Source organism: Felis catus, chromosome C1, assembly GCF_018350175.1.
Source record: "Felis catus isolate Fca126 chromosome C1, F.catus_Fca126_mat1.0, whole genome shotgun sequence".
NCBI lineage: Eukaryota > Metazoa > Chordata > Mammalia > Carnivora > Felidae > Felis > Felis catus.
Window position 1 is genome coordinate 57,831,700 of NC_058375.1, and position 25,832 is coordinate 57,857,531.

At 33.2% G+C, this 25,832-nt stretch overlaps 1 protein-coding gene across 10 annotated transcripts in view; it reads left to right on the forward strand.

The window, feature by feature from the left end:
• LRRC7 (leucine rich repeat containing 7) overlaps window positions 1-25,832 on the forward strand; it is a 550,569-nt gene that overhangs the window by 280,434 nt on the left and 244,303 nt on the right. For all 10 annotated transcript variants that reach the window (XM_019837223.3, XM_045034767.1, XM_019837219.3 and 7 more), the window contains exon 7: window positions 485-541. In XM_019837223.3, coding sequence (XP_019692782.2) covers window positions 485-541 — 57 coding nt within the window. The remainder of the gene's footprint in view (window positions 1-484; window positions 542-25,832) is intronic.

The window sequence follows — 25,832 nt, forward strand, 5'->3', positions numbered from 1 at the left end:
ATGCACCCAATGTCACAGTGATAGAACATGAAAGAATCTGGATTTCATCCAGATTTAACCACAAAACTCAAACTTTTAACCACTATACTATGCTATTTGCTATACAAGTTCATTTATAGTCTCTTGAGGGACAGTATTACCATGTTCCAGTGAATACAGCACCCGGTGTTAAGTAGATATTTAGTAATCTGTGACATACAATTAAATAACAGTGAATATATTTTTATAAAACATGAAGTTTAGATTACTTGGACCCAGTGGTATCTTTGAATAATCTTTATTTTTAGTAAAATGATATTTGTCATTGTCCAATGTTGATACAACTCTACTTATAACCGATTTGTATAATTCTTTAAAATCTGTAACCATGATGTGTAATGTCCAGACATAGTTGTTTGGATAATACAGTGATACTTGACTCTATCAGAGGAATAGTATTTTATAGAGAAATATTAAGAAGCAATTTTTTTATTCACTTCTCCAGACTTGTCAAATTGCGAATCTTGGAGTTAAGAGAAAATCATTTGAAAACTCTACCAAAGTAAGTGACTGTGTCTTTTCTAAATTTTGAATTGTGGTTTTTCAGTAATAGGAAAAAAATGACTATTTTTATTTTGGCTATGCATAGCCATTTTGATTGAGTTTATTTTTCTAGTTTCTTCTGAGAGCCTAAAACAGTACAGTAAACTATAAAACATTCACATTAAGAATGTATACTGCTTTATAAAACTGTGTGATTGAAAGTCAATGTGGGAAGAGCCATCTAAGGTTCTTCTCATAGCTGAACACACACACTAGGAAGTTACTTCATTGCAATTTATGAAACTGACATTTTTATAGCTCAAAACAATCAAAATGTTCAACCTAATCATTTGCTTATTTCTTCAAGTTAATTTATGGGTGGTGATAGTTTTCAGTTTTTAAATCAAGAATATGCAAAAATATTTCATAAAAATGATTAAAATTTTTCTAAAGATCCTAAAATGGTTTGGCAGAAATTTTATACATTCTTTCAAAAACTTTCTTTCTACTAGTCTATTTAAAATTTTGTTTATATAAAAGCATAGGATATCTTTATGCAAGAACTAATCCCTTAAATTTTACACAGCGTTTAGTTTAATAAAATGTGTCTTTTGTCCTGCCTTGCCATATTTATGTCTAATAATAGAATTTTGTATTTACAGAAAAAAATATTTTTGAAAGTCAAACATTATTTAAAATGGGTAATTTTTTGCACAAATAAATCAATATGGCTTGCATATGTTGCTATTAAATTATAGAAAGTACTGTTGTTGGGGTGCCGGAGTGGCTCAGTCACTTAAGCATCCGACTTCAGCTCAGGTCATGATCTCATGGCTTGTGGGTTCCAGCCCTGCGTCAGGCTCTGCGCTGACAGCTCAGAACCTGGAGCCTGTTTCAGATTCTGTATCTCCCTCTCTCTCTCTGCCCCTCCCCCATTCATGCTCTGTCTCTCTTTCTCCCCAAAATAAATAAACTTTTTTAAAAAATTTAAAAAAAAAGAAAGTACTGTGTTGCTATTATTACCCTCCTGGGGTCTTAGAGAAAAATACTGAATACAATTATTAGTTTTCCAACATGTCAGTCAGACTTTGAGACCTTTGCTCTGCTGGACCAAAACTCAATTTTACTTTTTACTTTTCACTTTTTAAATTCTTTCCCTAAGCTAACTAGACTGAATTTCATTGATATTTTTTAACCAATATATCAATATAATACCTACAGGTACATTTTATATATGACACTATGTATGAAAATTCTGTCAATGCAATATAAAAAGTTTCAATAATGATATGATCCCATTTAAAAATATATATACATAGAAATAAAACATCTATTCATTCCTCCATATGTGGAAGACAAGGAGAAAACATGAAAAGGAGGAAATGTCTCTATAGATGGACACCATATGCAATTTTGAGTAGCTTTTATCTAAGCTAATGTATTATTATACATAGGTCTAATGGAGGCACCATGTCCCAGGTTAGGGGCATAAACAAAGATGGGAATATGGGAATGTGGTTGGGAGTGTTACTTGTTTAGCAATAATCTGCTAATGCAAATTGCCAAAGTTTCCATCCCTAATGTCTCCATCCCTAATGCTATAAATGTCTACATTTAAAATAGAGTGGAAATATGGCTCAGTGGAAACCAAACCATAGTGAAAGAGCAGTTATCCCATTTGTGTAAATGTATACATTTAGGTCAAGGAGAAAATATTAAGTATGTGGATGAAAATCCTTTTTCCAGAAAATCCTTTCTGCTTGCAAATAATGGTGTTGATGTGAAATATAACATAAATCTGACACAGATTTTTTTCAGGGTTTTAAGTATATATTTTTAAATAGACATTTTAAATACAAATTAAAATCTGATGTAGCTCTGTTAACTGTTCAGAGTAATGAGTAATGATGCTCATAATTGGTACAGGGGTATTCTTTAGGCTTTGAGAGTATGGCCCACTATCAAACATAATGAAAATTAGTAGGATAACATGGATTTAACTATGTTTGGCATTAAAAAATCTTGTAAAGATGCATAGAAATTACACTAAGTCTCCTTGGCAGACGGCTATGCATGTATGTTGTAAAGCTGTTATAGTTTTTTACATTCAAAAATCATTTTCAAAGTTATGTCCAGTCTACTGTATTGTTTTTTAAGTTATAGACAGAAATCTGAAGATCCAAGGGCATGCATAGAATGTGGTGAGAACTGTAGTTTAGCTTTGGTGTCTATAAAATGAGAATTGCATGAAGTTTTATCTTGAATAAAAATAAACTTTTTCACTAAGTATTTTATAGAATACCTTCTGAGCACCAATCTAGACCTGTAACTAGGAGATATGTGAGAGCTTTCTACTGTCCTTTATTTTGTACTTTCAATGAAAATAAAGGAAAAATGTAATTTTAGGAAAAGCAATTTTAGTTTTAGAACAGTTACTCCAACAAAAGATAGCTCAAGGATACAAATAAGATGCTAAGTCTTTATTGGGTGCTCAGTGATTTTCTCTTCTTTTAACTTTGTCTTAAAAATCAATCTGTGCAAAATGTAAAAATGTTTAAGAATTAAAATATAATATATATTAAAATGTGTATCCTTTAAGTAAGCTAGAATTTGATACATAAGACATTTTGATAGATGCAGATTCTAGGACAAATTATTTGTTACTAAATACAAGTTAGTATTATAAACTTTCTTATGATGTTCCTTTATCATCATTCTTCTAGGAATATGAATAAGTGAGAAAAAAATTTAATTCCTCAGATACACATTTGCTTAAAAATCCCTGAAATAGTAGGTCTTGATTACATGTAATAATTGAGGATGTTGAACATCTGAAAAAAGTAGATAACCAAAAAGAAAACTTTTAAGTTTCATGGTACAATTTTCCTCGTAGCAGAAGTATCTTCTTAATTATATGTTTTTGAGGGGAAGTACAACAAAATGAGTTTGCTCTCATTTTGGAGCTTTTGCACCAGCTATTTCTCTATCTAGAACTCTCCCCGCAAAACCTTGCATGGCTACATCTTCTTTCTGAGTCACATCTTTCTTCAGATGTTGTCTCCTCAGAGGCTTTCTCTGATTACATCACACAAGATTGTCCTTTCTTAGCCTCTGTGCCATTTCACTATTCTTTTTGATTTTCTTCATACCATTTATGATTCTCTGAATTATTTTGACTCTGTTTACTTGGAGATGATCTCCTTAGGAGAACGTAAGCTCTGTTAAGAAGACTTTTTTTCTCTCTTTCTACTGCTGTATTTTCAGTGCCTAAAACAGTGTCTGGCAAATAGTTGGCACTCACTAAATAAACAAGAATGTTAATACATCGAGTCACGATTAGAAATATCTGTTCTGTGACCTGGACATTTTGTGTCACCTTATTACTTTTCCCCATTGAAAATTATATGAAATATCAAATATTATAACCAGATGAGTCTCTCAATAGCTGATAGCTGAAGCTTGATTTTTAAACCTACATATAATATAATACATACATGAACACACACACACATATGCACACACATGGTCCCTCAGTGGTTTTAAGTTACATATAATAGCTAAGGCATGACAAGGGAAGTAAATAATTTCAAGTCAAGTTAAGGAAATTAATATCTGACAACTAAAGAAATGCCCAAAATACTATAACCTATTTCTTTGCTTCTGTCATTAAAAGATCATACGTTTAGTCAAGAAATGTGTCAGGATAAAAATGAAAGGATAGAACAGTTTTTTTAAATGAAATTTAGCAGTTGTTTCCATGGAAGTAATGTAGCAGCATATAAATAGTGATAATGGTGAGTTATTTATAAATAAAAATTCCCCATATTTGTGAGAATGCCTAAGGGCCCACACACAACACATGTATAACTATTTATAGATGGTGCCAAAACATTATACCTTATCTGGACATTCTCTAAGAAAAAAAGATCCCTTGAATTATAAATATAAATTAAAACCAGAACTACATTAATGCATTATTAATGATAGACATTATATTATGAAAGTCAAGAAAGACTGAGGGGTATTTCTGATTGAAGAACACTAAAGAGACATTTTAACTATGAGCAGTGATTCTGAATTGATTCTTTTTCTCTAAAAATATTATTGGTACCTGGTAACACTTGCATGGACTCTGAGAATTAGATGGTTGCAATGTAGCAATGTAAATTTCCTAGTTTGGATGGTTGTATTTGATTTGGTTGGAGAATGTTCTTGTGTGTAGGAAATATACACTAAAGTGTGGAATTGATGGGGTACCAGGTTCTCAGTTTACTCTCAAGTAGTTCAGAGCAGTTATTTGTAAGGCACTTTGAAACTTTTTAATTTTATGATTGTTTTAATATAAAGTTTTATTTTAAAAGCTGTTTTAAAGTATAAAATCTTTGAAAAAAAGAAACAGTATCACTGTGGAGAAAATGATCAGCTTCATTTCTGAAATATGTATGTATATAGAGTATAAGGGGAGAGTTTCATTTACATACTAAGATAGCTATAAAGATGAATATTTTAGGGATTAAGGTTCTACTTATGTGAAATATTTATCTATATCTATATACATCTATATCTAATCTAGATATAGATATGATTTATTATTTTCCTACCTGAATGGTAACAAATACTCTATAATTATCACTTAAATTTTTATTCATTTGCAAATACGTGTTTTTAGTTTTCATGTCAGTTCATTTTTCTTTTTAAATAAGATTGCTTTATAGGCAGACTTACAAAAATATAATGTACTCATCATGTGTTCTCTTTTAAAACCTCTCTTCTTTTATTATCTATTTTACTACCAGTTATAGTCAGAATAATGAAGAAAAAGTCATAAAATAATATGCAATCTGAACTGGACAGGTATGACTAAGTCATTTTCTATTCTCATTTCAGGATCCTATTAATGAATTATCTCATTTGGCATTACTGTATAAGTTACTTCAATGAAATACATCAATAGGTTCCTTAGTGCTATTGTAACAAAAAAATTCCATTGTCAGGCACAGCTTACAAGAATAGCTTTTTGATGTTTCTATTAACTCTGTTTTTGTGACTATAATACATAATTGGATACAACGTGTTTTTATAATCATATTACCTTATGCTTTTACCAAGGTATATCAATTTATAAGGCATAATGTTTTGTTAAACACGTTGTACCATCCCATCCTGGGTTATCTTTATTGAAAGCAACAGTATGATTGATATGTTAACTAACCAACTAATCATATTAGTGACCTCTGGTTTCAGAGAGTTGCACTTAGAACTAGGTATTTTCTTTACCTCTGCTCATCTGGTCTTATATTTTAAAATAAAATGAAATAAATGATGTTTATGGCATCCTGTATTTAAAAGCATGCTATAAATGATAATGTATTATAATAATGTGATTATTAGAGTCCCTTCTAACATATCAAACATATACCTTCCAAAGATTAACCAAAGGAAAAGCTGTGAGCTCTCTTGACTTCTGAACTAATTGTACTTCTTTCCAGCTTTATGTTTTTAACATAAAATTAAGACTTAGAATATTATGGTTAATAAGGTTATGTCAAGTCTAGTCAAGAGATTAGGAGAGGGCACAAAAGCCAAGTAAAACTGTGGAACCAAATCATTTTTTTCAGAGAATTTCAATTAATAGCCACTCTGATCTCTTATGAGTAAATTTTCCAAAAGATGAAAACTGCCTTATATACTAGTAAGGTTGAAAGTGCTATGGCTTCAGTTTCATAAGAGCTTAAGTCTTAGTCTCTCACAGAACAATTAGCGTGTATTTAGTTCTATTTCACCTGAGAAGTGCCGTGATGTACCTGAATGAGTTTATACTTTGCTGTTAGACAACCCTAGTTTGGTGTTCAAGCCCTTGCTGCTTGGTTATTGATTTACTTAACTTCTCTGAACTTCAGTGTCATCATTTTTAAAGAATACTCGGTGGTCATTACTTCCATTAAACTGGAAAATACGTTTTAGATAAGAGTTGATGAATTGAATCTTGTGATCATCTAAAACTAGAGAAGTATTTAAACAAAAGTTGTTAAATTCTGGCACTTAGAAAACTCGAGTGTATGTTTAAAAATCGCATGAATCAGGTTTTTCATTTTATCTCATAAAAATCTCTTTATTAAAAAGGGAATGGTGTTTTTTTTATTATTTACTTTACAACAAAGTCTTAAAAATAATGTGCAATGCTAATATGCCCTTCTTATTTTTTAAGCAGTGTTGTAATGAGAACTAATATAAATGATTGTCTCCCTTTAATAAAAGTATATAAAAACTTTATCTACTTATCAATTCTTAAAGTCTGTTTTTTTTTTTCCATTTTAAGATTGGCAAATCTTTAAAATTGGGTAAATTGAGGAGCTCCTGGATGGCTCAGTCAGTTAAGCATCCTACTGTCAATTTCAGTTCAGGTCATGATCTCACAGTTCATGAGTTCAAGCTCCACATCAGGCTCTGCGCTGGCCATGCAGAGCCTGCTTGGGATTCTCTCTGTCTCTGTCTTTGCCCTTCCCCTGCTCACACACTCTGTCTTTCTCAAAATAAATAAATAAACTTTATAAATGATAAACTGTAGATTGAACTCAAATTTTAAAAGACATGTTAAAAAATAAAAGCTCTCAACAAGCACCATAAGAAACATAGCCACCATTTATGACTTCCTGTACTTTTATAAATCCATTCCCTGCATATTTGCAAATTCAAGTTATTTAGTGTGAATGATTGCTCTCTTTTATGAATAAATGTAGTCTCTTTACTAAAGATATTTTGTGAACATCATAGACCAAATATTGATCTTGGTCTCAGAGTCTTGGGCCAAAAAAAATACACAAAGACAGAAAAGACCTAGTTAACAGATCTATTCTTATGTTCTCAGATATTACTTCCGTTGGTGTGAATTGCAAATATGTACCTGAATTCCATTTCTATATTCTAATTGCCAGATCTCAAATGGAGTATTCACCAGTATCAAAACTGAAATCATCTTTCTCTCTCTCTTCCAACCATCACTCTGTAGCAAAACCAAACCAAACCAACCAAAACAAAACAGAAATCCCAGGTTTCTAATTATATTACCTAATGACAGTACCATCCGCCTATTACAGAAATTAGAAATTTCAATCCTCTTTTCCTGTCCTACTGCCCCCAAATCTCCTGGCCATCAACTTATGCCACATGCAAGCACTCTTCCTTCCTTCTGTCACTGTCTGACTTGAGGTCCTTAACATGACTTGCCTTAACATCCAGTAACTCCTTCTTCCTCTTCTCTCCCCCCATTGGAATTCATCTTCTGTCATTGTCACAGCTTCCTTACTAAAACACACCATGACACATGTCCATTTAAAAATCTCATGGGGCGCCTGAGTGGCTCAGTTGGTTAAGCCTCCGACTTCAGCTCAGGTCGTGACCTCATGGTTCATGAGTTTGAGCCCCACGTTGGGCTCTGTGCTGACAGCTCAGAGCCTGGAGCCTACTTTGGATTCTGTGTCTCCCTCTCTCTCTGCCCTCCCTGGCTCATCCTCTGTCTCTCTCTCAAAAATAAACATTAAAAAAAAATAGAAGCTCACAATGACTGCTCACAGATCTTAGAAGACAAATCTGTCAAGATCCTTCATAGTTTGGAGTCACCATTTCTAGTACCATTACCTCTCAACATTATATCCCACAGGATCTCTCTGCTACATTTAATATACGATGCACCTTTGTATTTACAAGCATTTCTTGGTAACTTCCCTGTTTCTGTCCTAAAAACAACAAATCATCCCTTAATTTTCCCATTACTTACACTGTGAAATTAACCATAGATTCTGCATTCAGTGTAGTAGCTTAGGAAATCTCCTAGATATTTTTCAAGGCAAAGTTTTCACAGGAATTTTGCTCTAATTATAGTTTGACTCAAAAACCTTATAATAAGCTTCAGCTCCATAGTCCAGCTATCAACTAAGCAATGCCAAGCAGTATGCTTTTCCTTCCCAGTTACAAATTTTGTAATGGTACATAGTCTCAGCAACAGTGGGCACAGAAGAGATTTGGTGAATTGATTTTCATTAGGGCCCTTTTACAGTATTCTATAAATGCACTTAACTTCTAGTAAGTGCAGGAAAACTGATCTTCAAGAGATACGTTTTTCTCCAGCATTTAAAAAGTTTTCCCTGCCATCCATCTTTTGATTTCTACTTTTAAAAAGGACTAGTATATGAATAAATAACAAACTATAGTTGGTTCAATAAGACCAATAAAACAGATGAAATGTATCTAATTCTATAGATAGTTTTGCTTTCTTTATGTTTCCACTCTCCTTTCTACTCAAATCAGGGTTAATTCAGGTGTTTTAATATGCAAAATACATCCTAAAAAAGCTTGATTTTCTGCTGAACAAGAGGAATCTTTCTAAGTTGCTATGTTTTCCAGTTTCTATGACACATAGTGCCATAGCAATTTTAAAAGTAAAAAGTCAATAACTTCATGACATCACTTTCCTTGAATGTATATTTTGTTTTATTATAGTAGTGTGAGATTTTAGGTGTCCTTTCATGGCTTTTAAAAGTTATTATTTCTTCCTTCCCAAATTTCATATTCCATTATGTTTAGTTTTATATTATTTATCCTCAAAAAGATCCCAAACCTATTCCTAACTGCATTGTCTCTCCATCCATTTATTCTTTATATTTAAACTTTATTCAATATGTTAAAAAGACCTATGTTAACATTTAGCATATAATAGCAATATTTTCTAGATATAAAGTAAACTCTAATTTTATAAGTAAGAATTGAAATAAAATAAATCAGATTGAAATGATATGACTTATCAAGCATTAACTATTTAGATTTATATTTGCTCTAAAAACATGGGATAGGAAATATTATGCTACATGAATTAAAAGGTAAGAATAATACATTTTCTACTAAGAAATATTCAGTGGCAATTTAGATAAATGAATTACTTTTCTGTTTTAATTACATTAAAATGCTATGAAAGCTATTGATTCTTCTGATTATATTGAAGCATTTCTAAATTAAACAAATTTCTAAAAGTAAAAAGTTTATTTTGATGAAATGTTTCATGAAATTTTCGGAAGCAAAAGAAAAATCATTTCTTATGCTAAATAGAATTATAAAGAGTATCTCTTTAATTATTACATCCAACTAAATGGATATACATTTTGAAGTACATACCTAATTTTTTAAAAGAAAGATCTCATACCTGAAGGCAGTATTTGAGAGAGAGTATATAATTTAAAAACTTTGGTTTTCCATAGCTTGTACAGTAACATGCAAACTACTAAATATAGCATTCAAGGCCCTTCACAGTTTGACTCCTACCTTCCCTCCAACCACCTCTCACTGAATTCTCTAAATATGACTTATAGGTTTGTGTCTCCGCACATTTACTGATACGTTCTCACTTCATATAATAAACAAGTCAGTTTAAAAATAATTTTAATTATTTAAAGTTATTTAATTAAAAAGTTATTAAAAGTTTAATTAAAAGTTATTTAATTATTTAATGTTACATGTGTCAGACCCAATCCAGGTGCTAGAGGATATGACAATGAGTAATAGAGACAATGAACGGTAGATTCTCTCTTCTTCAATGACTTTCAAGTCTGATGGAGGGAGACAGACAATAAACACAAATAAATAAGAAATTGCTTTAAAGAAAATGGGATGATATTATAGAAAGTGTTTGGGTTTTTTTGGTTTTTACATTTAATTGGTGGGTTGCTGCTTTTGGAGTTTTTTGTTTGGTTTTATTTTGTTTGTTTATGGAGTAGGATGGTTAGGGAGACCTTTGTAAAAAGGTGGCATTTGCATTTAGATTTGAACATTGAAAATGATTTGAAATTCTAGAAGAAAATCAAAAACAACAGCAACAAAAACCATTAGATGTAAAAGCACTTGTGATGGGGGTAAGACCAGTATCTCAGGAATAAAAAGTCCAGTGTAGCCAGATCTTAGTGAGCATAGAGTGAAGGAGTATGAGATGTGATTAGAGATCAGGTGGGGTAAAATTATGAAGTGCCTTGTAGGCCATGATTGAAAATTAGGATTATATTCTGATTGTAATTGAAAGACATTTGAGGATTTGAGCAAAGAAGACATATGATTTGACTGAAGCTTTACAAAGATCAGTATGGCACTTCTACAGAGAAGGGGTTTTATGTGGACAAAATGAAAGAACACTACTTAGGAGAAGATTGCAATAGTAATGACAAGAAATGATGATGGCTTTGTCTAGGATTGTATTTTTGTAAATGTTGAGTGGTCAGATTTAGGAACCATTTGGAGGAAGAGCCTTGTGGATGGAAAGAATTCGTGATGACAGCCAAAGATAGGAATCAAATACTTTCTCCAAAATTGGATTTGACTAGCAAGGTGGAAAGTGGCAAAATTTTCTCACATAGAGAAAATTTGAAGAGGAGTAGGTGAAAATAATCAGAGATTTGACACTGGCAGTGGAAAGTTTGAGATCCCTATTAGACAGTCAAGTGTACATAACTCATATGTTCAGGAAGATAGAGATAAATTTTTAAGAGTCTTCATTGAATGATGATATTTAGAATTCAGACACTGGTTGAAGTAATCAAGGGAGAGAATATGGAAAAGAGACAAGAACACAGAATTGAACCTGGAACACTTTAACATTTACAGATTAAGTATGGAAGGTGACTGTGAAAGAACCAGAGTGAGCAACCAAAGAGTTAAGAAGGAAACCAAATGTGAGAAGTACCACAGAAGTCTAGAAAAAAAGAGGAAGAAAGGAGTCAGTTGTATCAATTCCACTTAGAAGTCAAGTAAAATTGGAATAGAAAACTAAGCATTGGCATTAGCAAGAGATAGTTCATTAATAAGAGCTATTTCAGTAATGCATTATGTGCAGCCTCGTTGGAGTGGTTGAGGAGAGAATAGGGATTAGGAAAAGGAGATGCAAGTTCAGACAATTCTTTTAAGAAATTTAGTTGCAGAATGGAAGAGTGAAAAGCCAGCAGAAACTGGATGGAGATATGGTGTCCGGGAAATGATTTTTACAATGGATAATTTCAAAATATATTTGCAAGCTGATGGGAATGATCTAGTAGAAACAGAGAAAATAAAAATGCAGGAAGAAGAGAAATAATTATAAGACCAGATGCTTGAGGAGGTGAGAGAATGGGGTGCAAAGCACAAGTGAGAGAAGTGGCTATAGAAGCAAAAAATTCTTCTAACTTGGAAACATAAGGGTCTTAAAGAAAATGGATATAAACATAGATTGCTGGCTTGGGGGTGGAAAAATAAGAACATTCTCAATTAATTGCTTGGTTTTCTCTATGAAGTATGAAGAAAAATCATTGACTGAGAGTAAATAAGAAATGTTGGATTGGAGATGTGAGAAAGTGTGAGAGTAAGTTGTCTTATAGAAGGGGAAGTGAATATACAAGGGTGCTGTCATAGTATCATCTGGTAGTGCTGATTGTCCAGTTGAAATTTAAGGTTATATATTTAAAGGGAATCCATTCAGCAAAGTTGAGACCTCTTCTTCAGAAAGTCAGATACTTTGCTGTAGGCCCAGCAGAAAACAGCTGGCTTGGTTTTGCCAAGCATTCCCAGTGGAGGGAGCTCAGGCTGTGTACAGGAGAGTGCCTGGGATCAGGGACTATCGAATCTCAGATATACAATGGACGTAACTGAGGATATGAAACAGTCAGGGAAGAATGTCTATTTGTTCTTCTCTCTTTTTTGCTATACAATCAAAATTAATCTTTAAAATATAATCCTATACCACTTTCTCTATAAAAGTGTCTCTAGACACTTAAGGCACAAGTAATTACTCCTTACTCTATGCTACCGTAGCATGTGTACATTCCTCTCTGATAGCCTTTATCACATTATATTGGATTTGTTGTCTAAGAGTATGTCCCAAGACTGTAAATTTTTAATGAGAGGGACTATGTCTTATTTGTTATCTTTATATTCACAACAATGTGGGGCATAAGAAAAGTTTTCAATGAGCATTTGCTGCATAAAGGCAGGCAGTGCGGTATAGAAAGACGGGCTTCAGTGCCTAGAACAATGCCAGGCACATGGTGGGTACCTGGTGGGTATCTGATTGATTGTAAGGATCAGAAATGAATAGAAAGTTAAAGTCTTGATATTTTCTCATTAAATAATCTGTCCACTGCAGCTGGTTCTTGACTATTTAAAACTTAACTCAAGCATAATGCACATTGTTTTTCTTTTTTTCTTATTATAATTGCATGCTTTTTGGTCATTCCATTTAATCTTAGCCTGAAATAGAGTGCATTACAGATGTCAAATTAGTATTGCTGTCTTTAATTTTTTTTTAATGTTGACAATATAAAGGCATGTCTTAAACTGACACTATTAGTTATACATGGACTTTACTTTCTTGGATTAGTTAATTTAATATGTTAATTGTTTCAATTGAAAAAATAAATATCAACTCTGTACATATTCTTTGTTTATATGTTATATGCACTATATATATTGCAGTATGTTTCCTTATAAGAATATTTATTATAATACTTTTTCATGGAATGAATTTCCATAGAATTATGTAAAATGGAAATGTGTTCTAAAGAAAGAAATAATGAAGGCACAGTGTATTGTGAGGCAATATGGCCTCTTCTAGACTGTCAAATGTTGTTGCCAGGGAAGCAAACCATTTAAAACACTTTGTATCTGAATATCCAAAATGCAGTTATAATTTGCTGTAGACATATTTTACCAAAGTTTCTGTGGCTTCCTAAATGAAATGTTTACAACGTCTTCCAATCATCCACCAGACCAAACTGTGACTGCTGCCCATCTCCGTGATGAGACTGCTGTCATGAAAAACAACTAAGCGAACAAAAACCGCTAATAGATGAAACACAGTGTGTTCCATTGTTGTACTGAAGGAACCATTATTTGGTGGTTTGTGAACCACCTAACATTGTAAAATAAGCCATGTTTTAATGGCATTGTGTTCTACTTGAGTTATTAAGAAATTAGCACCTTTTATTTTTTCATTTAGATATAATTCCTGATACAAAATTTTGTGCTTAAAATAAATATTTGAATTGTTATAAGAAGTGTGCTGAAAGAGTCTAATCCAAGATGAAGGCAGAACTAAAATTCAGCAAATAGTGGAAGAAAGTAGATGAGAAATATAAACTCAGTTGATTTGGGCAGTGAATGGCTGTTACCGTTTACAATAACAATAAGAAAACTGAAATTCTTGCTTCAATTGTAATTCAGTAATTTACATAATATTTTGTATATTTCTTATCAAATATAGTGAATAACATCCAATATTAGTTCACAAGTAAAGTTTACTCCCTTATAAAATCTAGCAGACCTTCCATTTTTAAGGTTATGGATAGATGATACAAAATTCTATCAAATAAACTGATTATGTTTGATATTCCTATTATACCTGCAAAATAAGTATTAAATAAGTAAATCAACATAGTTTTAACTCTAGCCTGTTTATAAGTTGAGACTTTGAGTATAACTGTAACATAATTTTAGCCTGTTTGTAAATTGAGATCTTGGATATAATTGTAACAAGGATAATTAAGTTCCCTAAGTTACTTCCATTGTTTGTTACTTTTTTCCATCTGTATCTTAAAATAGAAATACACACTGTTATTTTTCACTGTGATTACTAGACAAGGAAAAGAAAACAGGAATACGAATTTTCTGGTATATCATAAAGTATTTTTTAACCATCATATTTAGGATGACCTGATATAATGGGAATCCAGAAATTCTTAGTAATTTCACACAGAATAAAGTTATTTCTTGACAAGTATGCAATAAAAAATAAATATTGCTTTGAAAAAATAAACAACAACAGTAGTTAGATGAGTTGTTCCAACAGTGTAATAGTAAATTTAAAAATCTTTTAAAATTCAAAGCAAATTTCCAAAGGACACCAGTATTTTAAAATACCAAAAATTCTATTGATAATATATATTTTTAAGTTTACAAAATAAAATCTGGATTCTTTTTCCTTAACTCAACCTGCATCGGGAGCAGGAAAAGCACAATGGCCAAGTGGAAGGGACTTAAACTTTAAAGTAGGCAAACATGATTTCAAATCTCTTTCACCACTTAGTATCTGTGTCCCTTACCGTGAACAATTTAGCCTCTTCACACTTCAGTTTCCTATATGTATCATGAATTTAGGCATAATAGATAATATAGTATGTATATTATACCCAGTAGTGTTTGCACATAGTTGATGCATGATAAATGAAAGTGTGTCTTAAGCTTCAGAAGGAGGGAACAAAGTAGAAGCCCTGAGAAACTTCTCACAAAGAATCAGATATTGCAATAGTCTTTGCTCAAGATAAAAAGAAATTCAGAAAGAAGGGGACCATACCCATAGAATACACCAGTATTGCCATGCCAAATCACTCCTGGTGTTCTCTTTTTCCTTTTCCCTTTCATCCTTTGAGTTGGAAACTTTGACAGGGCCTCTGGATTCCAAGTTTACCAATTCTGCCAATTCTGCTCCTGCTTTATACCTCACAGAGTGGCAGTTACACAGCAGGGGCCAGGTAACAACTGCTCAGGAAGCCAAAGTACCGATATTAGAATCACCCCCTCTGGCCCACTAACCGTGAGTCAAAAGATATTTGCACTAAACTTGCCATGGCACAAGTGCCCATTTTGCATTTCCTGAGTTATCTGACTTGTAGTTCCTTAGGAACTGTTCTCTGAGTCCTTTTATTGATTGTAGTAACCTCTGAAATGCCTGGCATCCTTCCTTGCACAGAGTTGAATAATTGATCAAAAATTGCTAAATAAACGAAGACGTGTCATTAGTTTTCACAGGATGCATGTTTTAACTTGGAACCAGAAGTCCTGGTGATACACCAATCGCATAAGTGCAACCAGACAGTATTTATAGATATACCGTTACACTCCGTACTCCAAATCAGACATCATGTGTCTCATATGCTCATGCTGAAATCTGGCAAACTTAATCAAGGCAAAAACCTCATGAATCAAATCCCTGAGGAGATATATGGGTCATTAATGTGACTGAAGAAAGATGTATTTATTTATAGAAACAATGTTTGAAAATTTTCAAATTATTATTTTCGCTTCACATAGTGGATAATGAAGTCTGTATATTTATGCTATTGCTGATATTTATACATTTTATAATACTTTAAGATCAAGTATTCAACTTTCTTTGTTATTTCCATGCTTAGTTGATAGTAAATACAGCACGTTTTATGCAAGACTTAAGATCTATCATGTTTTCAAACTTTTCTTAAAAATACAATGTAAATGTTTGAATAACTATGAAAACCTTATAGAAATAAATTCAAAACCTTTATTTAGAATTATATCTGGCTAATTTTAATTTAGACAAGTTGTTCTTAGCCAGAACGCTGTGGCACATGAGAACCTCATCAACATTTCAAAAGCAAGCCAAATGCAATTAACATATAAATGTTATTTTTGCTTTAATTGGACAGCCATATTATTATGGCAGTGAGCATCAGGCAGAATACTGTCCTGAGTGGGGACTCTGACAGTGGGTGGAAAGGGACACGACTTCCATAAATAAGAGAACAGAGCATACAGAGTCAGTCAGCCCCTACCAAAAGAAGATGGCATGCCTATTGAAACAAATGATAATTTTTCTCCTGAATATATTCTAATTCAGGTAAAGGCAGTAAACAGTATTATTCAAACAGACAAAAAGTAAATAAGGATGAATAAGGAATAATTTAATGTTATGGGTGCTTTCATAAATACTATGTGATATTGTTACACTCTCATAGCTACTGCATTGAATTATTGCTGACTTCTTTAATGTGCCATGAACCTTTTAATATGTCCAAAGCATGATACCATAATTTATAGTATGAGAAAACCTATAGAGAATACAAAAAGAAAATACAAACCTCAGCCTAAAATAACCCATTCAAATTAATGAAAATGTAAGAAGTAGATCTACAGGGACACTTGGGTGCCTCATAGGTTGAGCGGCAGACTCTTGATTTTGGCTCAGTGCATTATCCCAGGGTCATGAGATGGAGCTCTGCATGGAGCTCTGCTCAAGATTCTCTCTCTCTCTCTCTCTCTCTCTCTCTGTGCTCTTCTCCTCTCCCTACCCCCCCCCACACTTTCTCTTTTTCTCTCTCTCTAAAATAAAAAAAAAAGTAGTTCTAGATGTTTGACTTGATTTAATTATTCATTTCTTTCCTACTGCAAATGTTTTCTTGGTGAGTCTTCTGATGAGGCAATTTCAATAGAGGATCGCTGGTGTTAAGGAAACTATTTAGCAAAGGTCCTTATTCCTGATTCTGTGACACAGAAAGAATAGTTATTAAAATGATAATCTTGCTCCATATAGCTTCAAAGAGGCAAGATAACTTACTGTTGTTTTTTTATAAGGAAGATTATAATTTTTTTGAACAGGTGTATGCATAAAACTCAGTTAGTTGGGGGCGCCTGGGTGGCTCAGTTGGTTAAGCATCCAGCTTCCGCTCAGGTCACCATCTTATAGTTTGTGAGTTCAAGCCCCATGATGGGCTCTGTGCTGACAGCTCAGAGCCTGGAACTTGCTTTGGATTCGTATCTCCCTCTCTGCCCCTCCCCTACTCGTGCTCTCTCACTCTCTCAAAAATAAACATTAAAAAAAAATTTTTTTTAACTCAGTTAGTTGAATTTCTGTCGATGTCCAACAAAGAGCCCCTTTACACAGAAATAAGAAGGGTAAATCTTGGATTGTATTTATATTCCAATCATGTGTTTAATAGAAAATGGCATTAATGAGGCAATCAAAGACACTTTATAAAGCTCTATAAAGGATAAAGTTTAAGGAAATAGTTTTTGCAACTATAAAGTGTACTCTTAAACCTAGGTAACTGATCAGGAAATAAATGTCACTATTTACAAACAAAAATAAGCCCCACTGCTCCCCTCAAAAAAGTTTTCCTAGGTCAACCCAAACCCAAATACACTGCTTCATACATGGCCCATAATATGGGCATGTTTCTGCTGAGAGTGGCTCACTTTGTACCATCTGTATGTAGGAAGATTACATTAATAAATGTAATTGATTTTTTATAATTATATATATATATATAATTTATATATAATATATATAATATAATTTATAATTATATATATAATTTATATATAATTTTAAATTTTTATAATTTCCAAAAATTAGATGAAGACAAATAGATGTAATTGATTTTTTATAATTTCCAAAAATTAGATGAAGACAAATTTAAACACTTTTTAATGTGCAGATAACACATGCATTGTGATTCTTGCATTATTCAGATTAAAGTTTATTCTTTAGCTTTGCTAACATATTATATTAGTATTACATGCCTATATAATAGATTTACTATATATGTATTATCAAAACTATCATTATTATATTGATTATGATCCCCAAATCCAATGTTCTATTGACAAACAGCTAACCCGAATATTCTGTCTTCTCTTTTCAGTTAGTATAGGTTTTTATTATAAATTGAGCCAAGAATTTTTCTTCCCTTTTATTTTTCACTGGTGGCAGTTAGGGTTAATGGATTCTGATATTAAATCTCTTTCCTTTGACAAGTGTAAATTAATCACTTTTGCGGAAGCTTTTCTTAGCTAAATTATAAAAATTTAAGTGTTGTCAACCTTTCTCTGAATGTAATGATTTTGTTAAGAGTTAGCAAAGTTCACGTTGCTACAAAAGGCCATATTTCATTTTTTCTCATTGCCACGTAGTATTCCATTGTGTATATAAACCATAATTTCTTTATCCATTCATCAGTTGATGGACATTTAGGCTCTATGAAATATGGCCTTTTGTAGCAACGTGGATGGAACTGGAGAGTGTGATGCTAAGTGAAATAAGCCATACAGGGAAAGACAGATACCATATGGTTTCACTCTTATGTGGATCCTGAGAAACTTAACAGAAACCCATGGGGGAGGGGAAGGAAAAAAAAAAAAAAAGAGGTTAGAGTGGGAGAGAGCCAAAGCATAAGAGACTGTTAAAAACTGAGAACAAACTGAGGGTTGATGGGGGGTGGGAGGGAGGGGAGGGTGGGTGATGGGTATTGAGGAGGGCACCTTTTGGGATGAGCACTGGGTGTTGTATGGAAACCAATTTGACAATAAATTTCATATATTAAAAAATAAAAATAAAATAAAATAAAATAAAATAAAATAAAATAAAAAGAGTTAGCAAAGTTCAGAAAGGAATGAGGACTTCAAAACAGTATGGAAAGTTTCTTTAAACTGACAAATACAATGTGTTAATTTTGATCCATTTTTAAATCAACAAAAACTTTCCTTGAGAATTACATTTCAATATGTTTTTTTCAAGAAATTATTACTTTTCTTTTATTAAGAAGTTAAATTTAACTAAATGATGTGAGCAGACATTTATACTGGACATATTTATTTCTGCTGTAGTTATGACTTATAAGTTCAATTCTCTCTTCCACTGGTTCCCACAATTCACAAAATTTAATTCACCATTCTCTTTCTCTTTTATTTTTCTTTCTTTATGCAGACATCAATTCTATGATAAGAGTTTTTTTTTTTAACTGTTACTGTTTTTTAATCTGAAAAGGCTTATTGGATGAAATATGTATGCTTTGTTGGATTGTATTTTGCTAAATAATCAGATATCTTTGTATTTTTTGTTTGGGTTATTTTTTTTTTCCATATTGCATGGAGAACGTGTTGTTCTCCAGAAGAAACCAAGCCCTTATAGCTAGCCTATTTAAAAATCTTATATCTATTCTCCCTTTAAATATTATTAGGAAGCCATGCTACTGGACAATTTACAGTTATTACTTAAAACTGATTTTCTGCCTGTGAATTCTTCAGCAGGAATAGTAATAATAACTGCCAACATTTCACAGGGTTTTATACCTTCCAGGCACTGTACAAATGTGTTTTGTATTATCGATATATTTAATCCAAATGACATAGATACCATTACCAGTTTACATTTTATAGATGAGGAAAATAAGCCTTACAGAGGTTGAACAATTTGCCCAATATTGTATAACTCTTAAAGGTAGATAAGGTTTCAAGGATAAAGCTGTCTTCTCAATGAATCGGGTAGAAGTAACTGATAGTGACAGTTATATTACTTACTAACCATACAATCATACTTGTGTACATTTAGTGAATCTAAGCCATAATATATTACTAAAATGATTAAGGTGTTTTCCACATGGTTGGAGACAAAATAAGTATATATGAATATCAATATTATTTCCATTCTAGAAAAAAAATAGATAAAAGAAATGGAAATAAATGTTTCATTCCCAATAGAAACCAGAACTAAGTAATATTTAGGAATAAATTTAACAAAAGGCATACTTCTTATGAAGAAAAACTATAATTCCTAATCAAAAGTTATAAAAGAAGATCTGAATGAATGGAAATACATATCATTTCATTTATAAGAATATTAATGTCATAAAAATATTATTTCTCCCCAAATTACTCATTAAAAAAGTTCAATATTGGGGCACCTGGGTGGCTCAGTCGGTTGAGCTGCCGACTTCAGCTCAGGTCATGGTCTCATGGTCCGTGAGTTTGAGCCCCGCGTCAGGCTCTGTGCTAACAGCTCAGAGCCTGGATCCTGCTTTGGATTCTGTGTCTCCCTCTCTCTGACCCTCCCCCGTTCATGCTCTGTCTCTGTCTCAAAAAGAAATAAATGTTAAAAAAAATTAAAAAAAAAGTTCAATATTTATTTAACCCATCTTCCCTTGTAATTCCAAAGGTTTTCAATTGGACAAAACAATCTTTCTGGCACTTTTAAAGTTATCTGACAAGTAGGACAGGTTTATCAGGTCCAATTCCTTGGGGTTGAGCCTTCTCTATTGAGATCATATTTCATTGTGAAGTTGCAGTAGCTGTGCATTTATGTAGAAGGGCACCCTCTAGTATGTCTGATGCAAAGAGCACTTCGTACCTTGGATGGTCATCAGTCAATACAACACCTTCCAAAATTAACCAAAAGTATCCTCAGTAAAGAAGTCTAATTTCCCCCCTTTTCGTCTATTGCACAGTGGGAACTACCTACAGCCCAAAACAGTATTGGAAACACAGATTTGAATTCAACCCCCTAGGTAGAACATGAAACAGTGGTAGTAGTCCTGACATATGACATATAGGTTATTTTGCTGGACAGAAGTATACGATGAGATCCCAAAAGATCTGGGCCTCTTTCAACAGAAGTGAATCTATTTTTATAAGAAAGCAGATATTAAAAGAGTACTGAAGCATTATAGTGAAAAGCACAGTAGAAGAGTCCAGATTCCAGATTTCTGCCTGGAAATAAATAGCCCTATCTCAAGCCTACCGATAATTAATAGTCATGCTGTATTTAGATGACCACATTAACAGAAAATTTTGGAACAGGAGAGTGTCTACTGGCCCTGAATAGCAGAAGGTATTGGGAAGAGTTTCAGCAAATGCAGTCAACTGAAGATATTGTCAAATAAGAACTTAACCTAGAGAACACTATTGCAACAATCCTTTAGAGTTGTAGTCTATATCCTTTCTGTTCTTAGGAAGAATCTTAAAAGTGAATAACCTATATATTTCAGTGCATCACAGGTACCATAAAGTCAACAGTTCCAACGATGAACTTATCATTTACATCACTATCTATAATTTTTCCAGTATCTCTAAGCTCATTTAGAAATAATGGAAATAACATTTTCTAGATCCTGTGAATCATCCTAAGCCTATTTCTTACTCCCACATCCAATCAGTCAACAAGTTCTGTCAAATCTGTCTAATTCGCTTATTCATTTCCTTCTGTCTGGAACTCTCTGCTCCCAGATCCATCCGTGGCTGCCTCCTTTTTTATCATCTAAATCTTAAATCAAATGTCACTTGTCCCAAAAGTCTTTGATAAACCTCCAATTTAAAGTAGCCACTCCCACCCCATCACTTCCCCAAAACCTTATTTTAATTTCTTTATAACACTGATTACTATCACAAATTCTTTTATTACTTATGTCTCATCTTTCTAAAATTTGTCCATGAGAATAGGAATCTTGCCTAGTCTGTTCATCACTGTATGCTCACTGCCCAGTATATTGTTTTGTTCATAGTATACATTTAATATGAATGTACTTTTTGAATTTATTCATTTATAGAATTCATTCAACAAACACTTATTAAGCACTTGTATGTCAGGCACTGTGTTATGTATAGGAAATATGGTGGTGGGGCAAAACCAAACACTATCTTTGGACTCAGGGAGCTTATATTTAATAAAAGAGACAGCTACTAATCAAATACATAAGTCAGTGTAAAATTACAGCTTTGAATAGTTACTTTTAAATACGTTTTCCCTTCTAATCTCCATTACCATTGCTTTAATTCAGTTTATTGTTAATCTCATTCCTCAGCTATTAAAATCACCCGTTTTCCTGCCTCACTCTTGTCACACTCCACTCTCTTTTTCCAAAGTTGAAATGCAAATTTTAAGTCATTTTCTACCTTGAAATCCTTAATAATTTCAATGACCCTCAAGAAGAAAATATCTACCCTCCTTAAGTAATGGCTCTTTGTGACCTGCCCCTCAACTCTCTCTCCTTTCTCTGATCACCACTTCTTCCTCCTCCTCACACTCCATGCTCCAGTCATCCTGAATTATATACTCTTATCTCTGGGTCTTTATGTACATTGTTTCTTCTGCCTAGTACATCTTTCCCTACTCTTTGATTAACTAATTTACTTATCCTTTATAACTCACTGGAGATAAGCTCCTACAGAAATCCTTTTCTGAACCCACTCAGATTGTCCTAGCCATCCATTTTCTGTCCTCTCATAACAAAAAGAAATAAAATTTAAAAAAATACATAGGGGCACAGCTCATTTGATTGAGTATCCAACTCTTAATTTCAGCACAGGTCATTATCTCAGGGTGGTGGGATTGAGCCCCACATTGGGCTCGGCACTGAGTGTGGAGCCTGCTTAAGATTCTGTCTCTCTCCTCTCTCTCTCTCTCTCTCTCTCTCTCTCTCTCTCTCTTCTCCCCCCATCCCCTGTTCATGCTCTCTTTTTCTCCCCCCCCCAAAAAAAAAGAAAAAAGAAAAAATATATATATCCTTGTTATACTATAATTGTTTATCTACTTGCCTGTTTTCCTCACAGGCCTATAATTTCCTTTATAGCAGAATGTCTTTCATATTTCTTTCGACATTACCTAAAGCAGTAGTAAGTGTGTAGAATAAATAGAAGGATGGTTGTTGGATGGATGAATGGATAGATGAATTCATTTGACAAACTTAAAAATAAAAGCCCAAGATGATATTCAACACAGCTTCAAACATATACATTATGTGTATAAAAAAAACATACTGGTCAGAACAGAAGGATAGTGAAACCCATTTGGGATATTCCAAACACTGTGACAGGCAATACTCAGTAAGTAATTTATTCACTAATTTTATTTCATGTTTGTTGATATTTAAAAAAGAACATTAATTCTCTAGAGCCCTGTATTTGAAGTGTTGGAAGATAAAGCAACATGGCAATTACATCATCAGATTGAAAGATGGTTTCCAAGATTTCTACCACTGATGAAATACTGCTTAAAACAAAGAGTTTAACATCTTGTAGTCTACAGTGAGGAACTTTGTAACAAAGGAAAAGGTGTGATTACAATCTTTGTAAACTGGATACAGAGAGTCATGGAGACAATACCATATCATATGTTAAGGAAGCTTGAATATTTAGAATAATAAATAAATACAGTGCAGGCTGACACTTCCTAATAAATATATGGCAACTATTGCTGTCCAAGGGAAGTTGACTATTTTTTCGAGTAAAGAGGAATATGAGGGCACAAAGATAAGTTGGTTTCTTTTTTGCAGCCAGAAAGTTCCTTGCTGCAGTTAACCATGAGAGATAGAATTAGTATAAACCAAAAGTATAAATATGAGGTGATTCTATTTGTTCTACTTGAGAACATCCTTGTAGAGGGGAACTACTTCTACCCAAACCTCAACAAACCTGCAAAAATAACTTCCTTTGCCTGAAAAGGATTACCTAAGCACCGATGCAAGTACTTACATACCTTCTATGGTCCTAGTAGAGATGCCAGTTGACAATCTGCAAGACATCTGTCCAGTATTCAACAAATACTCATTAAATAACCACTATGTTTCAAAAACTATCAGAAGGAAGAACTAATGGTAGCTGATGGAATGGAGCCATAGTGAACTATTGATGTCAACACTAATAGCCACCAGATTCCAGTAGCCAAGAGATTAAGGTCCTGAAGAGCATCAGAATAAGTGAACCACCAAAGAGAGTTCCTTTTATATAAACGACAAAGAGCCACTGAGCAAAGTTCTAGTCACTTTAAGAGTGACCTGAAAATCAGCCTGTGGCCAGGATAACTTTAGATTCACCAGCAGTAATGATTGAAGACATAGCTCTTAAGTGCTATTGCCAAGTGAAAAAGAATATTTAGTGGTGGATGGAATGCTTGGAAAAAAATAACTTTGCCTAAATGTACCTCATCTAACTTTTAATCATGAGTAGATTTGTAGTGGTCAAGATAGCAAATTCTCAAATGGCAAAAGAAAGAAACCCAAATAAAATTCAACAGGACGCTTTTGCTTTAGGTGTATTATTTTTAATTTATTTGTTTAAATTCAAGTTAATTAACATACAGTGTACTACTGGTTTCAGGAGTAGGACCCAGTGGTTCATCACATACATATAATACCCAGTTCTCATCTGAACAAGTGCCCTCCTTAATGCCCATCACCCATTTAGCCCATCCCCCCACCCACCACCCCTCCAGCAGCCCTCAGTTTGTTCTCTGTATTTAAGAATCTCTCATGGTTTGTTTCCCACTCTGTTTTTATCTTATTTTTCCCTCCCTTCCCCTATGTTCATCTGTTTTGTTTCTTGAATTCGACATATGAGTGAAACCATATGATATTTCTCTTTCTCTAACTTATTTCATTTAGCCTAATACACTCTAGTTCCATCCATGTTGTTGCAAATGACAAGATTTCATTCTTTTTGATTATTATTTTTAACACTCAAATTTTGGAATGATAGAGCCCAGAAGGGTGAGCATTCTAATAGAAAAAGTAGATTTGTTGTGTTTTAAAATTTTTCTTAAGTCACTACATCTGAAACAAAGAAAACAATAGGTGGATAAAATGAGAGAAAGTAGAATGTTCTCCTTAATTCCTGTCCACTAAAGCTAAAGATTCTTTATGGGAGATGTGGTTTTCAGAGCAGATAGGGCTGCCTTGCCAGAGCTGCCAGAGGTGCCAAAGCTGTAGGGTCTGGGCATTGTTAACCTTAACAACAACAACACAAAACAAAACAAAAAACAGTTATTTTACAGTAAAAATGGGTTTACTTGGGAATAACAGAGGATTTCAATTCGGGACATGGAAGCTATGGCAAAACCATAGGCAAGTCCAACAAACAAAGGAAAGGAGCATTTTTTATGGAGAAGAAGGGGGCAAGATGGTAGGGTTGTTTTGAGCATGAGTCCTTTGGAGAAAAGCCTGTGTGATTATGGGTGACTATGGTTTCTCATTGGCTGAGTTGCAGGGGTGGGTAGTCAATTTCTTATAAGAGATTCGATGTACACGTTTCTTTCTGGGGAGGCATGGATGGCACTGTAATTGATGATTCTTTCCTGGCAATGATTCTTCTGCTAGGGTCTGGTAATTGACAGTTCTTCCCATAATTGGCCTTTAGTGGTACAGCTCCCTCTGTTGCCTCCCCTTCTATCCTTCCTGCCCCATTTTACTGAGGTTTCCCTTTATTAATTTCCACAAAATGGAGCAAAAAATGGAGACAATGTGTGGAACCAGCAATCTGTGATACACTACAGAGGGCTAGATATCTTTTCATTCTCCCAAAGTACATTTAAATAAGTTTTAAGGGTTAGGATCTGATGGCAGACTTTTCAGACTTGTACCTTCTGATTCCAAGGGTTACTTACCATTTCTTGTTCACAGAACTTCTTATTATACTTCTGCCCCATAAAATGAATGCATCAGAACATTCTTTAAAAGTATAATAAAAAATTATAACAATATAGTAGTGTTATTCAAAGAAAGTTTCTTTTCAATTAGCTTCAAAATTAATTTGTTAGTGCTGAATATCAATTCTACATTAGTGTTTCTTTGGTAATTATTGCTTACTGTCAAGCCTCCATTAAGTTTCCATGTTTGAAATGATGAATGTGTACTTCTATTGATTACTGTGTGTGATTTAATGAGTTATTCTTAGAGTAATAATGTTTTTAGCAATATGTTTATTGTTTTTCCAACATTTGTGAATTG